Source organism: Bufo bufo, chromosome 9 (assembly GCF_905171765.1).
Source record: "Bufo bufo chromosome 9, aBufBuf1.1, whole genome shotgun sequence".
In the NCBI taxonomy this organism is placed as follows: Eukaryota; Metazoa; Chordata; class Amphibia; order Anura; family Bufonidae; genus Bufo; species Bufo bufo.
In genome coordinates this window covers 21,280,350-21,299,753 of record NC_053397.1, presented here as the reverse complement: position 1 = coordinate 21,299,753, position 19,404 = coordinate 21,280,350, and the positions used below count along the sequence as shown (strand labels likewise).

The window sequence follows — 19,404 nt, the reverse complement described above, 5'->3', positions numbered from 1 at the left end:
TTTACAGATGCACTCTTCCAGAGGAACACTGCTAAGGGTCTAACGCTCTGTAACATGGGGACCCCCTCCCTGTGCTGTACACAACCATGGAGTTTGTGGATTTACTAAGGTTTCCGCACCAAATCGGCACAACCAATTGACATGCTGTAGATCTCAAAATCTGCACTGCAGGTCAATTTCCGCCCCGCGTACACAGGATTTTGCAAATCTCATCTACTTAGCTGGTAGCATATTACATTACGGAAGATCTGTGCATAGTACGCACCCTACCCTAGGGATCAGGGTACACTGTGGAAGACGGAAAGAGAGTGGAAGGGACAGTAGAAAATTGAAGATAGATCACTGAAAAATCAAGGAGGTGAGGTCACTTGCTGCCCAATTCTGGAGATTTGCTATAGGGCTCCACGACTCGAATTCACCAGGACACATCATGTTGCAGATAGTAATCGCATGGATGAGAGCTGTTATCTTCAAACTTTCGAAAAAAAACACTGGAATCTATTTAATTACATGAGTGCCCATGGGTGGAAACCCTCTGGCCAGCAGTGGTCACAAAGGGCTGTTTTCATATGTGCAGCCATTGAACTACTGTCATGAGGCAGACTGGAAGCCACCCAAAACACATAGATCAATGAACTTATCATGGGATAAAAAAAAGTTAAAAATGATACAGATGTCCCAAGTCCTCGACTAAACCAATAACCACAGAAAGCAATACAATCCCTGACAGAATGCAAAAAAATTAATAAAAATAATAATAATCTCAGGTTAAAGCCATGTTGCCTTCAAGCCTTTCCCTACTTTGGCTCTTGAAGTGAATTTAGGCCTTATGAGGCTTGTAGGCCCTCAGGCACAGGAGAACATCACAAGGTATTGAGGATTCCTGTTAACTAGAGCAAGTCAAGAAAGGGAGAGTGTTGTACCAACGTATGAAGAGGACATTGGGGATTTAGGGGTTATGCTAGTCTTGCCAGGGGCCAGATAAAACAGAGCTGAGAAACCCAAGACTGAAATTTAAGAATCAACGGGATTTGTGAAAAAGGAGCAAGAATTCAGCCTGGAGGAGCCTTAAATGAAGGTTTACGAAGCTTTAGATAGGACTGATAGATAGGATTAAAGGGGTTTTCTCATCTCAAACACAGATTGCATATCTCTAAGATATGCCATCAATGTCCGATAGGTACAGGTTTCATCTCTGGGACCCGCTCCTATCTCCATAACGTGAAGGAGAACACATTGAGCAAGGTGGCCACCCTCCCTTCAACACTACGGGGATTCTGAAAATAGTCGAGTACTGGTTTGGCCATTTCCGGCAGTCCCATAACAGTTAATGGAGAGGTGGCCGTGCATGCGCAGTGAGCTCTCCATTTACCGCTATGAGAGTTCTGAAAATAACGAAGAGCGCTCACTCGGATATTTTCAGAAATTCCAGAACAGCGGATGGAAAGGTGGCCGCGCATGCATGGTGCCCTCTCCTTCACATTGGAAGCCCCACCCTGAAGATAGGAGCAGGTTCCAGAGGTGGGACCCGCACCTATCTGACATTGATGGCCTATCCTAGCGATGTGCCGCCAATGTCCAAGATGGGAAAACTCCTTTAAAAGGGTTGTATAGATTAGAGAAAAAACAAAAAACATGGCAGCTTCCTTCCAAAAACAGCGCCACACCTGTTCACAGATTCTGTCCCATATTGCAGCTTAGGGATGACCCAGCCATACTGCACAAATTTTTGGAAGGAGGCATTCGTGCCTGGGCAACCTTCATGAAATGGGTAGGGTCCCTAGCCTCATTGCATAAAAGCTCAAACTCCGAGGAAAGGAATCGTAACCAATAGACAGCCAACGCGGAAGGGTAAGCACTCGATGGAGGCGACGCATGCCGCGTCCACAGATCAATTAACAAGCGGAGCGCTCGACTGGAAGAAATTAAAGCGATTTTCTATCAGAATGGTTCGAGAGTCTCACCCAATGCATCATCTTTTCATCACCTCGTTTGCCCTTGTCATACAGCGTTTGCTGCCAGCACCTCCGACGGTGTGAAGCGACCAAGTGCAGCTGGCTCGGCGCGTGTGATTGAAAGGGTAAAAGGCAGCACAAAAGCGGAGTCTAATAACACGCAATATGGAAAAAAGACGGCTTTAATTGTAAAAATTAATAAAGACAGATTTACATAGATGTTAACAACGCCCTCTGGGGGTGCAGAGAATTAAAGAATTCTTGTAAAAGCCAAACACCGCCAAATACATAGAAAATCCTCCGAATTTTTAGGGACATACCTAAATTGCCATCATAAAGAACAGTAGCTTATTATTGCTCCCCAACCTCTAATCCAAGGGAGTGACCTCTGCATTTTGGCTACTTTCACACTTGCGTTTGGTGCGGACCTGTCATGGATCTGCACAGACGGATCTGTTCAAATACAACCGCCCGCATCCGCTCAGAACGGATCCGTTTGTATTATCTTTAAACATAGCCAAGACGGATCCGTTTTCTATTGTGCCAGATTGTGTCATAGAAAACTGATCCGTCCCCATTGACTTACATTGTGTGTCAGGACGCATCCATTTGTATCATCTTTAACACAGCCAAGACGGATCCGTTTTTTAATTGCGCCAGATTGGCTCAGTTTCGTCAGACTGCAAGCAGCGTTTTGGTGTCCGCCTTCAGAGCGGAATGGAGACGGAACGGAGGCAAACTGATGCATTCTGTGCGGATCCTTTTCCATTCAGAATGCATTAGGGCAAAACTGATCCGTTTTGGACCGCTGAGCCCTGAACGGATCTCACAAACGGAAAGCCAAAACGCCAGTGTGAAAGTAGCCTTAGATTAAGGCCTCTTGCACACGCACGACCGTATGGCTTTTTCAGTATTTTGCGGTCCTCAAAAAAACGGACCCGCAAATAATACGGACGACGTCCGTGTGCGTTCTGTTTTTGGCGGAACGGAACAGCTGGCCCCTAAAATCTTTGAACGGAACAACGGAAACGGAAGGCATATGGAGTACCTTCCGTTTTTTGCGGATCTATTGAAATGAATGGTTCCATATACAGAACGCAAAAAAAAAAAAACGGAACGGAAAAAAAAAAATGTTTGTGTGCAAGAGGCTTAACACGCAGGGATGCTCAACCTGCGGCCCTCCAGCTGTTGCAAAACTACAACCCCCAGCATGCCCCAATAGCTGTAGGCTGTCCAGGCATGCTGGGAGTTGTAGTTTGGCAACAGCTGGAGGGGGCCGCAGGTTGGGCATCCCTGTATTAACACATAATCTAACTAGACAGGGAGACGAAGTGTTAACAAGACACCGAACAAGCAGGAACTCAAACACCGCGAACGCCACCAGCAACACCATCTGAATAAAACATACAGGTGTCTGAGGCGCGGCATCTTCTCAGCCTAAACGTTCATCAATCATTGTGACAACTCTGAAAAATTCGAATGTACAAGGCGGAAAGAAAAAAAAGAAAAAAATCCTAAATTTAAGATCGGTGAAAACCATCGGTGGAAGAACTCAATGGAGGCAGCTGCTTGATCTATCATCATCTATGGTTCACGGTCTTCCTAAATAAATCTGCCATCATTTTTAAGATCTCTGCTTGCCATCAGTGAATGGGAACTTATGGAAATGCTGCAGCTGGCCCCGTGCAGGCGGCGTCACCACTGGATCAGGAGGTGGACTGAGCAACATTGGCACAGGAGTGGAGGGGATAGCAGTCGGTTTTTGAACACCATCGGGATCAGTTATGAACATACAGTATTTTTTTTTCCAGCTGGAAACCCCCTTTAACATCCAGAGGCTTAAAGGGAACCTGTCCCAGTGACCTCCCTATCAAACTGTTAGCAGACACAGAGCCGCGGGTCACATGATTAAAAAGCCGTTTTTTTTTTTATCCAAGTCTCTGTTACAAAGTTATAACATTTTTTTCTTAACATGCAAGTTAGGCTTTTGGTGCAATGAGGGAGTCACCATTGCTCTTGCTGCCCCCAAGCTCCGCTCCTTTCTATGGCCAGCCTCTCCCTCACTGCTCTGATTGGCAGGGGCAGACAGTGGCAAGGCAACCAGGGAGGGATTAGTCACAGAAAGGAGCGGAACTTGGGTGCAACAAGAGCAATGGTGACTCCCTCATTGCACCAAAGGCTTCATTTGCATATTAAGAAAAAAAATGTATCATAACTCGGGAACAGAGCTTTGGAGCTACAAAAGAAAAACTGCGTTTTACTCTAGTGAACCACAGCTGTGTGTCTATGCGAGCAGTTCACTGGTGACAGATTCCCTTTAAGATCCATACAGAGCTAGCTACACAGCTGAGCGTTTGCTACAATTGTATCCATTCTAGACAATCCTCTGTGAATTTGATGCATCCGCAGCATGAATATCTATCCTGACCTGAGGGCTTGCTACAATGTATCAAAAGGAAACAGCTGCCTGGCCACTGAATGCACAGAAGCTGCAGCGAGAAATTCAGCAGAGGGCCGTGTCCTCTCATTGGGGAGAAGGGAATAAGCCGCTGCGAGACTCGTCTGATGGCGGCTTATTTCCCTTGAGAAGAAAAGGATTGGGCATGTTGAAATCCAACATACTGAACCGTGCTTTCCTCCGAGATCCGCCATCTAAGGAGAGTCGGGATATACCCATAAAAGACTTGATCGAAATTGGCGGGTTCCCCTGACATTCCTCTAAAGTCTATGGCCACTTCAAGGATTGGGCATGTTGGCATTCAATCTCGCCCTATCTCGTCTAGAGAAATATTCAGCTCGCATCCTGCAATTTAACCACAACCGCCATGTGTCCAAATGTCGTCTTTGCACCTCACAGATTTAGGATACATCAATAGGATGCACTTGCATTAGTACTTAGCTTTACCCATGAGACGCCATGTTGGCCCCTAGGTTGCAAGGGCCCAGTCTGAGAACTCCTGAGTAAAGAGGATTCTGCGATTGATTATTGGTTAGGATTCCATAGAAAATGCTGCAGGTAATCAATATTCTTGATAGTCACCGAAGTCACTATTCTGTGTGGGTTGCGAGTACGACCATCGGATCCAATTTTCTTTCTTTTCGCCAGTTTTATAAATGTCCCCAGGAATCTGCTGTTCTGCATCTTTTCCGGATTTTAAAGGGGATGTCCAGAATTTTTATACAGATGGCCTATCCTCAGGATGGGTCTCTCCTTCTGTACCAGTTTGTAACTAGTCTGGTTTATGCTTAGTGCAATTGTCTGTATTATGTATGTATACCCCGTTTCATATGTACAGCGCTACGGAACGAATGGCGCTATAATAAATAATAACAACAGCAATCACAGGAATGTCACAATCTCGTCAAACAGCTGATTGGCGGGAGTTCCGGGAGTCGGACCCCCACTAATCAGATATTGATGACCTATCCTGAGGATAGGATAGGCCATCAGTATAAAAAATCTCAGACAACCCCTTTAAATAGCGGAGATGGGTACACACAAGGGTAACCCAAGAAACATGAAACAGGCCGTTTAAAGGGGACCTGTCACCATTTCTGACCTATTTTAGCAAATACTTGCATTAGTCATAAAACAATCCTAGAGCATCTAGTCTTAAGCCTCTACGTAGTGCTGCTCCTCAGTTACTCCTCTTAGAAACTTTGAATAGGTGTTACCATTATTCTGTCAAAGGGGAGTATCCCTGCGTAATCTTCCGCCGTCAGCACAGACAGGACATGGTAAGTGTTAGAGACACCACCAACTGGTATCGGGCTACCTACTCACACTGGCGTTTTTACTGGATCCGGCAGGGTTCAGCAAAATCGCTTCCATTACTGATAATACAACCGTCTGCAGCCGTTATGAACGGATCCGGTTGTATTATCTTTAACATAGCCAAGACAGTTCCGTCATGAACTCCATTTTAAAGCAAATAGGGGACGGATCAGTTTTCTATTGTGGCAGAGAAAACGGATCCGTACCCAATGACTTGCATTGGGGGTCATGCCGAATCTGTCTTGCTCCGCATCCCAGGACGGAAAGCAAACTACAACATGTTGCGGTCTGCTCTCCGGTATGGGAACGCAACTAAACGGAACGGAATGCATTTTGGAGCACTGCGTTCTGTTCAGTTTTGTCCCCATTGACAATGAATGGTGACAAAACTGAAGAGTTTTTTTTTTTTTTCCCGGTATTGAGCCCCCAGAAAACTAAAACGCTAGTGTGAAAGTAGCCTCACCCAGTTGTCAACATTTTTATAATCATTTCTAGTAGTGATAAAAGAGGGACGGCACAGTGCAGAGTTCTAAGACATGACCCAGAAATGGTTTGCTATGGGGAATACGATAATTTACTAAAAAGTGACAGGAGAGTGGGACGGGCCCTCTCTAATTATAACACGTGATATCACGTGGACACTTCGCGGCCAATATATCCGGCACATGCCCCAAACCTGTACGCTGCACTTTCCAGGAACTCGCCAAACAGAAACACTGAGCAATGCCCCTGGTATTCCATCTAGGAGTTCCTGTCTATTAGTTCTCAGGTTTTTCCTTTGGTGTGCTACAAGTATGATGGTATTTGGAGCAGGGAAAAAATAAAAAATAAAATGTAGTGCACACCTGATGGTGAAAAAGTAATATTTCCAAAAAAATAGCACCATACCAAGCCTTCAACAACAAAAAAATGGTGGAAGCTCCTGGTCAACTGCCCCTTTTCCCTCCCTATAATCTGGCAATGTTCGTCCACACAAGCACAATAGATACAAAGTTCTCAATGAGTTAAAGATTATGAACCTGAAATCCTATTGTCCTCCATAGTCAAATAATGGACTGTAGTAAATGGTGACAAGGGACACCTGTAACCAACAGTCCTACCCTCTGGACAACCCATCTTGGTAAATAACCCGAAATGTCAATTTTCGTAAACCTGCTTCGAAAATTACATTATGACCTTGAAACATGAATAGGTCCCTGAGGGCTTTCACTCATTAGACAAACACTTTACCCTCCGAGCAAGACGTCGCGAGAAGGAATCCCATTTACTGAGAGCCATTTCAATATGCCTGGGGTCTTTCAGTGAACGGAGAGGTTTTCTATTCAAGGGGGGTGAAAGAGGGAAATCAAAACCAACCAATGTTTAGGAGGTCGTTTACCTTTCGCTGCCCAAATCAAATACCCCAAGCCTGCTCTCCTTGGTGCTGACAACCAAGCTTGAATGGTGAGGAGCTACCAAAACGACCTCCAAAAACCTGATGGCTCTTATCCTCTAGTCTAGTCCCAAAGAACTAGGGTGGCACGTTCCCCTCGTTACCCAACTTCCATCACAGAAAAGTGACCGTTCACCAAAGACATTGACCAGCTGACTATGACCACCACCTCTTCTATCCATCTGGTCACAGCAAAGCTCAGTACAATTTTACCCTCTACACTGCACCACATGGGAAACTCTTCAATGGACATCCTGAAAGGTTATCATAGGTTGGGCTGGTTGACATTGCCTAGGGTGGTCATGGAACAGAGACAATCAGGTCTCTCTGGGATCCGTCTATATCCATAGACCTTCACTATGTTTTCAGGAGTTCATGTAGGTTTGGGCCATTGGTTAACAACCTACATGCTGGAGGCCAACGCACTTTCATGGAGATTCAGCTCTGTCAACCAGCCCCACGAAGTGTAATTGCCTGAGGAAGGAACCGGTTGGGTCCTGAAAAGCGTATCTTGTTGTACACCGAAAATAAGGTCAGACCAACTTCAGCTATCACTTTGGTATCCAACTTTAGTCATAGGACAGGCAACGCCACCAAGTGGTTGATATTTCTCCATTGTTCATCCCTCATACTCCAATAACACAAGGAAAGAATTCGGAGCAGACTCCTTGTCAAAAATCCATCAGACGGCCTCGCCAGAATCCATTTCTTATGGTTTTTCAATGGATGGCCACGACCGTCCCGACAACCAACATGTCCATTCCTGGTGTGGACGAAGCCATAAACTATACTGCAGTGCGGCATCCTACTGAAAGCAATGGGAGCCAGATTCCATGTCAAATATCCATCAGACGGCCTCGCCGGAATCCATTTCTCATTGTTTTCAATGGGTGGCCACGACCGTGCAGACAACCATGTCCGTTCCTGGTGTGGACAAAGCCATCCCCACTGGGAGCAATGGGAGCCGGGTTCCATGCAGTCAGCAGCATTTTTGGCATGGAATCTGCTAAAATTCCACTTTCAAAAGCTGCTGTGTGAACATACCCTAAAGGAAGATGGCCGCCAGTCTCCATGAGTGGAGAGAACATTGCATCATTTTTATTATTTTTTTTAAATTTTTTTTAGATATTATCTCACAAAACAACTACATTACACCCAACAATTAGAACCGTCCTAAGCGACGAAGGGCAGGACATTTGTGAGCGCTGTCGTCGCTCTGTACAAACACAACCCTGACACACTTTCGGTATCTCCGCTCAGAGCCGACGAGCGCTCGCAAACAGCACCTTGTTCATTATTAACTGTCAATCACGTGCAGGAAATACTCGCCGCACGTTCAAAGAACTCTTAGCCGCACACTGGAAGTTTCACGTTAAGAGATGAATCATTCGGTCGGTAGAGAACTCCTGATGTCTCGTCAAGCAACATCAAGATATTATGACGATTCAGCATGAAAAAGGCACGAGGAGGTACGCCCGTGATGGGGGGGGGGGGGGAGGGGTGCGCTGTCCTCAATGACACATCTTTGAACTATCCCACATAAGACTGAAATCAAGTACACGCTTTCTGTTTTGACAACAAAAAAAGTTCCATAAAAGAAAATTCCATGTTGTTAATTCTTTTAAAATTAATTTAATGTCATCAGATACATAGCAGAGCGCAACGAAACATGAAAGTTGTCAGACCCCCAATGGAGAAGTGCTGGGCTGGTCAGACAATTAGATAGCTGTCATTTTGCTGTCCCCACCATACATATGCAAGTTTGGCCAAGCTGGGGGCTAGAACACCTCTGGTCTCTGGTGGTGGCTCATCTCTTCTGACCACGGATGGGGCATGCTGAAATCCAACTGCACAAACAGCCTCCAAGTCAGGTTATGGTTGGAATACCCCTTTAAGATAATCACGGGCACATTGATCACTATGACAGTTGCCTTACAAATTAGCTCTCCTCCAGAAGGAAGACAACCAGAGGAGACCCAACTGGTATAGCTGCCTGTACGACTCCATCCACCAGTGGGATGTCCTTACTGGAGGACCAGTACAGCCCAGAACTGCCTAGGACAGGGATCGGCAACCTTCGGCACTCCAGCTGTTGTGAAACTACAACTCCCAGCATACATGCCTTTGATGCTGTTCTAGGAACCCTCCCAGAAGTGTATGCTGAGAGTTGTAGTTTCACAACAGCTGGCGTGCTGGAGGTCGCTGGCCCCTGCGATCGTACATATTCTAGTAAGCCTTCTCCAGAAAGCCATAACACCGCAACACTTAGGCGTCCACAATGCGGCTGCAACGCCCGGGCCCCACGGGGTGCTGAAGGAACGAAATTTGATGGTTTCTAATCCAATAACGATCTTTCCGTCACCTCAGACGCCCCCATTATTGCCTCAACCACCTGTCATGGGTCAGACCAGTGATTTACCATCTCATCTACGGCCAATGCCAGCACTGAAAGTAATGGAAGAATATTTATGTACAAGTAGCACCGGCTCGTAATTGTCAAGCAGATTCATGGGCAAACAAGAACCATCTCATATACTGTAACTCTACCAAGCAAGACTGTCACTGTGGACGACCACAACTCCCAGCATATTCCACAGCTCATGGTATACTGCAGTTCATCATTATTCTGTATCAATGAGCTACACACATGCATCATTGACCTATTAAAAAGCAGGCGTTGTACAATGCAGGCAGTGGCGTACATAGAGAAGTAAGGGCCCCATAGCAAGGATTAAACCAGGCCCCCACACAGGACAGAAGGGTTTCCGCCGAAACCCCTTTCAATGACCCTTAGACCATTTTTACCAATGCATCGTTTGCTAAAAGTTCTTCCTTTAGAGTCCTGACCAAGTTTTCATCCCCAGTAGAAGAGGAGATAATCCCAACTGGGCCCCCCTCTTGCCCTGGGGCCCCATAGCAGTTGCATGGTCTGCCGCTATGGTAGTTACGCCCCTGAATGCAGGCTTTCATGGGGTTAATGCTTCTTAAATCAGACACAAAACAAATACGTCAGAAAGTAAATATTTGCACTTAAAAAAAATAAAAAATAAAATAAAAAAGTTACATTTTGCAAAAATATTTTTCCCATATCGCAAGGCAATTCCACCGTAATAACGATACATTAATACCTACGGAATATAATCATTTTGTAGCAAATCCTCCCCAAGACGAAGAGGTCTGGAGGGAGTTCTCTCCAATGTCTAGACAAGTCACCTGCTCCTCACCTGCCATCAAATTCTACATGTCACATAAGATGCTGCTAGACAGACATGACCCATAACATGTCAGCACATACCTCGCACACTAAGGCTACTTTCACTCTCGCGCTTTGGCTTTCCGTTTGCGAGATCTGTTCAGGGCTCTCACGAGCGGTCCAAAACGGATCAGTTTTGCCCTAATACATTCTGAATGGAAAAGGATCCGCTCAGAATGCATCAGTTTGCCTCCGAGGCGGACACCAAAACGCTGCCTGCAGCGTTTTTCTGTCCATGATGTGATGCGGAGCCAAACGGATCAATGTAAGTCAATGGGGACGGATCAGTTTTCTCTGACACAATAGAAAACGGATCAGTCCCCCATTGACTTTCAATGGTGTTCAAGACGGATCCGTCATGGCTATAGAAGACATAATACAACCGGATTCGTTCATGATGGAAGCATGAGGTTTTATTATTGTAACGGAAGCATGACGGATCCGCAAAAAACGCTAATGTGAAAGTAGCCTTAACCGTGAAGTACTGACGTAGCAGAGCAAGGTTTATCGATGTAGTCATGATGAATTTGTCACATGTCACAACATATTTACGATACCACATTTGGTTGGTAAACCTACTCCATTGCCTTAGGCCTCCTGAACACCTCTGTATCCGTTTTGCAGTCGGCAAATAGCAGATCCACAAAATACGAATGCGGACCATGTGCATCAGACACAGTAGAAATGCCTATTCTTGTCCGCAATACCAACAAGAATTGGACACGTTCGGCACGGCCACACAGATGTGGCCTCTGTGTGCCGTCCACATTCGACACGCAAAAAATGCAGATCTGAGGCAGACCGAAAATATAGTCGTGTGCATGAGGCCTTAGGCCGCTTTCATTTGGTCAATGAAATGCTGTCCGTCTGACAGTGACTCATCTGACCCAACTAGATTACTACAATGCAGTGAGTTCGGCCACAGTCCGTGCCGGAAATACGGCCGCCACACGGACCGCATGCGGCCGTGTAAAAGCAAGTTAATGACAGAGTTAAATGACAACTTTAGCTCTGCTACATCCAAGTGTAGCCCATTATTAGAACAGCTTGACAAGGGCAATTTATAAGACATAAAACATATGCTACTTCTTGGAACTTTTGCGCAGGCTTGGATGGGCGAACGCCATGTAGAAAGCAGCATGGCGGCACGAAAGGTGGACGGCGGCACCACAAGACAGGTCTCCATCCTCAGACGCCATCAGGTGTAAACAATAAGCAAACGTATCAGGAAAAGTTAACAAACAATAAAACGTATCAAGTCAATATTTACATAGGAGAAACGCAACACTGTCTTGTTTGAGGAAGGTGCTGTAACCTGGCAGCCGGTACCGTACCTGGTGGACGTTCCCTTCCGGACATCGCATATACTGCATTTAAAGGCTTCGGCACTGTTCCTAAAAGTGCACACGCTACAATCCCAATATCCCTCGTCCGCTGCAGGCTTAGCTTGCCGTTTTGGCCTGGAAAGCAAGGACAGCCGATATCAGAATCACATGTTTGCAGACCTGTCAATCACTCACACACGAACCCCCCCCCCCCCCAAAATGTATCAAAACCCCAAATGTTCTACAATCTAGAAAGAAAAAAAAAAAAAAAAAAAAAGCACAACGGTGCAGGATGTCAATTCGACGACTGCAGGGGGCACCAAGAATCGCCGTCGCCGAGATCGAACTCCCTGCCCTTGAAATTAACCTTTACGTAGCCAAGCAAGTCCAGGAAGGGGTTAATCAGCCCCTAACGTCTAAAGGAGAGCCACGCGTTTCGGCTCCTACCCTGGCAGCCTTTTTGCCACTGGGAGCTGCTATGCCCTCACCTTACCCCCCCCCCCCCCCCCCCCCCCCTTCAAACCACCACCTTGTGCCAGCACCCGGTCACTGAAAACACCCACAGCATCTCCGCCAATGAACTCCCCCCCCCCCCCCCATTATGACATGCAGCCATTCCAACAACAGAAACCCCCCCCCCCTACACTCCTCCCCTCCCTTCGCCTTCTACAGCCGTCACCATTCCATTTAACCCTTCATTCCCCTATAGGGCCCTGCTGACATATAGCAATGAGAGGATCATGGAAAGGAAAGAGGGGGAAAGGGGGGGGGGGGGGGAAGAGATTGCAAAAGAATAAAGCATTATAAAAACACAACACACCCCACTGTGAAAATAACGCACAAAAGACAAAGCAAGCCGTGGCCAACACAAGACGTCCCTGCCACCCACCGTCTCCCATTCCCTCCCCGTTCACCTATCAATAATGAAATAATACTGAAGGATATTTGGGGGGGGGGGTAATGACTTATTTAGATTTTAAGGGTAGCGGAGGCGTCTCTTTCTCTCTCCACCCTGCCCTCTTTTTTTTTTTTTTCCTCTCTCTCCTGGTAAATATTCTCTTTGTCTGAGGCTCTGTGCAGGGAGTGTGTGTTATGTGTCTGAGAGAGGATCAGCCGCCATAGCAGAGCTGTGCACTTCCTCCCCAGCGCATGCACAGCTCCCTATATACATCATCTATACGTCCCATAGACAATATAGCAGCTAATGGGGAGGGGGGCTACAGGGTGGTGGGCACTGCAGGAAAGGGACATGATTGGGAGAGGGGGGGGGGATTATGTCTCCATCTGTCTACATGGTAATGGGGGGGGGGGGGGGTATATAAATAAACCTACCCCCTCCCCTTTAAGGCTGATTATTATTATACCCCCCTCCCCCCACACCATCCCCTGCTGCACTGTACCTGGTCGGGCTCTTCTTGTCGCCCATAATCATGAAGGTAAAATCCTGCTGCACGCCTGGTGCACCCTCCCCCCTCTTGTGTTCTGCAGGGAACCCCCCCTCCCAACACCTATAAATAAATAGGGATTTAAAGGGAGGGTCCAGGGGGGGAGGTGGATGGGTTGGAGGTGAAGGGGGTATAGCTGTGAAGGTATGGTGGGCTTGTGGGGAGAGGTGGGGAGGCTGGCAGGCTGGCTGGTCCTCCTCGGTAGGTCCGGGAGCAGCCCCAGCCTTGCTCTCTCTCCTTCGCCGATCCGCTGCCAGACTGCACAGACACTCAGGGACGGAAGGAAGGGCGGGGCGCGGCGGCGTGACGTCACAGACACCGCCAGCCAATCGCCGACCGTGGGGGATTTAAAAGTCCAGCAAGTGGGGAAGGTGAAAGATTCTTTTTATGTCTTGGGGGGTTTAATTGGATGAGGTTCAAGGCTGGATGGTGGGTGCCGGGGGATCAGGAGGATGGGACATGTGGGTGCAGCTTAAAGGGTGGGTGGGGAAGCTGCTGCTGCAGAACCTCTTGGGACCAGAGCAGAGCCGGTTCGTGATCTGGAATATTCCTGGAGCCCATAGGACTCGACAGACCAGAGGAATGAGTGATAGCTATGACGGCAAAGAAGTTCTGCAGCAGCTACAGGTGGTTTTTCACTATGGTGTGTCAGCTGCTGCAGAACATCTTTGGACCAGAGCAAAGACTATTCGTGATCTGGAATGTTCATGGAGCTATGAGGTCCCCATGACTTGATAGAGGAATGGTTGATAACTGTGATGACAAAGAAGTTCTGCAGCAGCTCCGGTTGGTTTTTAACTATAGGGTGTAAGCTGCTGCAGAACATCTTGGGACCAGAGAAGGGCAAATTCGTGACCTGGGAGATGTTCGTGGAGCTATGAGGATAGAGAAATGATTGATAACTGTGATGACAAAGAAATTCTGCAGCCACTACAGGTGGAGTGTCAGCTGCTGCAGAACATCATGGAAGCAGAGCAAAGATAATTCGTGATCTGGAATATTACTGAAGTTATGAGGACCATATGACGTGATAGAGAAGAGGAATAGCTGATAGCTCTGCAGGCAAAGACGTTTTGTGGCAGCTACAGGTGGTTTTTTGACAATGGTCTGTCAGCTGCTGCAGAACATCTTGGAGATAGAGCACAGCCAATCCATGATCTGGAATATTCCTGAAGCTATGAGGTCTATATGACTTGACAGACCAAAGTTATGACTGATAGCCGTGATGGCAAAGAAGTTCTGCAACAGCTACAGGTGGTTCTTTGGACTATAGAGTGTCAGTTGCTGCAGAACCTCTTGGGATCAGAGCACAGGCGGTTCGTGATCTGGGGTGTTCTTGGAACTGTGAGGTCCCTATGACCTGATGAAGAGAACTGGTTCATAACTGTGATGACAAAGAAGTTCTGCAGAAACTACAGGTGGTGGTGTTTTTTTGGACTGCTGCAGAACATCTTTGAACCAGAGCAGGAAAAAATTATGACCTGGGAGATGTTTGTGGAGCTATGAGGTCCATGTCACTTGACATAGCAGAGGAATGATTGATAGCTCTGCTGGCAAAGAAGTTCTGCAGCAGCTACAGGTGGTTTTTGACTATGGTGCATCAGCTGCTACAGAACATCTTGGAACTAGAGCAAAGCCAATTCGTGATCTGGAATATCCTGGAGCTATGAGATCCATAGGACTTGACAGACGAGAGGAATGGTTGATAGCTCTGCTGGCAAAGAAGTTCTGCAGCAGCTACAGGTGGTTTGTGATGTCAGGGCTCACCTGTCTGACCAGCCTCAGTTTACACCTTACTAGTTTAAGAAGGTTTGTCTCAGGTTTGAACAACCTGTACTGTATGACTACAACTCCCAGCATTCACATACCAACTCTGGGTTCAAATTTCATAGTTTCGGTCAGCCCCTTTAAATGTTTTTGTTGCCAACGGAGAAAGTTTGTACATCCTATGTCTTTCTAAATGTTGTGGAACTACAAGACCCAGCTGTCCAAGCTAGAAGTTGTCCCAGACTCCATGGAACTACAGGTCCCAGCATACAAAGACAGTCTTTGTCTCCGCATTTTACAACAGTGGATTCTTGTCCCATAGGTTCTTATTGAAAATTTAGGAAGATCTGTCATCCTTTACCGCTCTAGATGTTGTAGAACTATAGGTCCCAGCACACAGAGACAGCCTGTCAAGTATTTCTAGTTACCATGAGCTGTGGAACTACAAGTCCCAGTACACCGGTGCACCCTTTTGATGCCAGATTCTCAGCAGTAGAATTAGGTAATGCTTATTCATGTTCAGACATGTCCGCACTCCGTGCTCCATCTACCACCCTGGAGTGTAGGATAAAACCCATGCAAACTCATCATGAACGGTGCCAGTGGCGCCTGGCAGCCGCTTATCCCCCAATTGAAAGCTCTCCAACCCCCAACTATGCCAAGGATGACGCCCACATAAAGAGTAACAAAGGGCTATCATAACCCCTGCCATCCAGGGAGTGCCCACACAAAGCATAATGGCAGCCATCAAGAGAGTGGATCAGTGATGGTCACTCCTCAGCTTTGTAAGGATATGTTCACACGCTGTTTTTTTTGGCTCAGGTTTCAGTGCAGATATTGTGCCGAAAACCTCCCCGAATCGAAGCTGAAACCGCCTCCCGTTGTGGCCACCCCGCAGTTCGCGTGGCCGAGGATTTTCGTTGTGCGGCAAAATGTTAAGGTCCATTCTGGGCACGGTCACCGCGTGGACCCCTGCTTGCGGCTTAGTTCCAATCAGTGGAGCTAAGCAGAACGCGTCATTCAAAATGAAAACCCGCGTCAGAAAACGCAGCGGTTTCTGCCATGGGATATGCGGTGGTCACATCCCTCGTGTGAACCAGGATGAGAAAAGCATGGCCGTTTTCAGCGCCGCACCTGTCCACGGCTGTAAGAAATATGGGGCTGAGCTGTAATTCCACAGAAGACCTGTGTTCAGGGGTGGAGCTGTTTTGGAGACAGCAGCAAATGTTCTATTGCTGGAGGGTTTGTTCACAAAGCACCGAAATCCATTCAAAATCCACCTTGGGCCTCATGCACACGACCTTGGTGTGTTTTGCGGTGCGCAAATCGCGGATCCGCAAAACGCAGGTTGCGTCCGTGCGCGTTCCCCAATTTGCGGAACGGCATGGGCAGCCTTCAATGAAAATGCCTATTCTTGTCCGCAAAGCGCGAACAAGAATAGGACATGTTATATTTTTTTAGCGGGGCCACGGAACGGAGCAACGGATGCGGACGGCACACGGAGTGCTGTCCGCATCTTTTGCGGCCCCATTGAAGTGAATGGGTCCGCATCTGAGCTCGGATGCGGACCCAAATAACGGCCGTGTGCATGAGGCCTTACATTGTTTTCAATGGGAATCCACGCTGCAGAGAAGGAATGCCTGCTCAGGGGTCACCCAACAACCCCTTCAACCTGCTGTGTTTGGAATCTTGGAGGTTAGCCCGATTTTATGTCCCTTCTTGACAATTGGGGGGGGGGGGGTCTGCACCAAACTACAACTCCGATGATAGATGGCACACACGCGTGGTTTGCAGTCATTTCCTAGGACCCCTGAGTGGGGTGTTTCTGTGTGCCACGATACTGGTGTGTATTTATTTGATACTGTGTCTTGGGCTTATTTGTACTATTATTGTATTTTTATCACTGGTTTGGTAGTATTGATTGTTTTGTTTTTTTCGTATTATTGAATGTTCATTGCCAATTTGACATATTATATTGATACTGTTTATGTCACTGGCATTATTTATGTGTCTGTATGATTACTATCTATGTTTCTTAATATGAATTCTTTAATTAAGATGTATCTTTTATTATACTGGCTGTGCGCTTTGTTATATCATTTTGGTGAGTCGGCACCGACTCCTCACTGTTTGGTGACTGAGCCCTTTCTGACTGGGTGTGACCATACACTAGAACGGCCAACCCATACATATTCACACCTTAGTGTATAATGAGGCTTATCTGCTGCAGGCTCTAAGGACACGCTGGGAGTTGTAGTTTTGCAAAAGCCGGAGAACCACAGGTTGGAAAACACTACCTTAGAGATAATGCAAAGATCTGAATGGTTGCTATGGGGTTTCTCTTGCTTGCCTTGAAATGTAAAATGATCACGTGTGAGCAAAGCCTATAGAAACATGGCAAAAAAAACACCTTAGAGGATGCTGGAGGGCAGCGGAGACTACTGGTATAGGAAGTTACAAGGGATACGCAGAGAAAAGAGGATGTAAGTGTGAGCGGATGGAACAGGAACCGGGGATAGATTGAGGACGATGAGAGAGGCTCATGGATAAGATGACGAAAAGAGGATGCAGAGATCACCGGGCACGTGCCTGGACAGGAAGAAGACATCAAGAGCTAAGGGGGAAGTAAAGAGAGAAGTTTAGAGCCTGACCACTTTGGAAATCCCAATTTTTTTGTAATTTTTTTTTTTAGAAGTTCGCCGCTGGGAACCCTGGCGATCAGATTAACTTGGCAGCAGGTGTTCAATTCCCCTGCACTGCCTCCGCAGGGCAAACAAAGCATTACACAAGTCCAATGTGGACAGCACATTGATTAACACACAGATGTGTTGGATCCTCCAGAAAGAGGAGAGCTTTTTGGGACTGGCTAATTGATAGGCAGGGGCGTAACTACCATAGCGGCAGACCATGCAACTGCTATGGGGCCCAGGGCAAGAGGGAGCCCAGTTGGGATCATCTCCTCTTCTACTGGGGTGAAAACTTGGTCAGGACTCTACCCTATAAAGGAACAACTTTTAGAAAATGAAGCAGTGGGAAAAATGGCCCAAGGGTCATTAAAAGGGTTTAGGCAGAAACCCTTCTGTCCTGTGTGGGGGGCCTGGTTTGATCCTTGCTATGGGGCCCTTACTTCTCTATGTACGCCACTGTTGATAGGGGTCCCAAATGAGGGATTCCTCCCAATAATGGGGTTGTCCCATTAAAGACAAAATGTGGCTGCCGGGCAGATCAGCTAATCACCTATGGTCTTGCTTCTAGAAAATAACTGGGGGAGATGTAGTATTAGGGTGCATTCACATGAACGTGTGACCATGTGGCAGCCGTGCTCGTGTTGCGGATCCACAAAACACAGGCCCCGGCCGGGTGTGCCCCGTATCACAGTGCAGACCCATTGACTTCAATGGCTTCCTGATCCTCAAGATGCGGCAAAAGATAGGACATGTTCTGTCTTTTGCGGCATGTAGGCACGGACTCGGAAGCGCATTATTACGGTATGTGCTGCACTCCGCTGGTGACATTATTACGGTATGTGCTGCACTCCGCTGGTGACATTATTTACGGTATGTGCTGCACTCCGCCGGTGACATTATTACTGTATGTGCTGCACTCCGCTGGTGACATTATTATGGTCTGTGCTGCACTCCGCCGGTGACATTATTACGGTATGTGCTGCACTCCGCCGGTGACATTATTACGGTATGTGCTGCACTCCGCTGGTGACATTATTACGGTATGTGCTGCACTCCGCTGGTGACATTATTACGGTATGTGCTGCACTCCGCTGGTGACATTATTTACAGTATGTGCTGCACTCCGCTGGTGACATTATTACAGTATATGCTGCACTCCGCTGGTGACATTATTACAGTATGTGTTGCACTCCGCTGGTGACATTATTACAGTATGTGCTGCACTCCGCTGGTGACATTATTACAGTATATGCTGCACTCCGCTGGTGACATTATTACGGTATGTGCTGCACTCCGCTGGTGACATTATTACAGTATATGCTGCACTCCGCTGGTGACATTATTTACAGTATGTGCTGCACTCCGCTGGTGACATTATTACAGTATATGCTGCACTCCGCTAGTGACATTATTACGGTATGTGCTGCACTCCGCTGGTGACATTATTACGGTATGTGCTGCACTCCGCTGGTGACATTATTACGGTATGTGCTGCACTCCGCTGGTGACATTATTTACAGTATGTGCTGCACTCCGCTGGTGACATTATTACAGTATATGCTGCACTCCGCTGGTGACATTATTACAGTATGTGCTGCACTCCGCTGGTGACATTATTACAGTATGTGCTGCACTCCGCTGGTGACATTATTACAGTATATGCTGCACTCCGCTGGTGACATTATTACGGTATGTGCTGCACTCCGCTGGTGACATTATTACAGTATATGCTGCACTCCGCTGGTGACATTATTTACAGTATGTG

The 19,404-nt window shown here is 47.1% G+C and overlaps 1 protein-coding gene across 1 annotated transcript in view; it reads right to left on the bottom strand.

Moving 5' to 3' along the window:
• LOC120978619 (RING1 and YY1 binding protein) overlaps positions 1-13,453 on the bottom strand; it is a 64,582-nt gene extending 51,129 nt beyond the window's left edge. Inside the window, exons 1-2 of the mRNA XM_040406872.1 lie at positions 13,141-13,453; positions 11,750-11,875 (exon numbers count right to left, since the gene is read on the bottom strand). Of these exons, the coding sequence (XP_040262806.1) occupies positions 11,750-11,875; positions 13,141-13,172 (158 nt within the window). The 5' untranslated portion in view covers positions 13,173-13,453. The remainder of the gene's footprint in view (positions 1-11,749; positions 11,876-13,140) is intronic.
• Between the last annotated feature and the right edge of the window lie 5,951 nt (positions 13,454-19,404).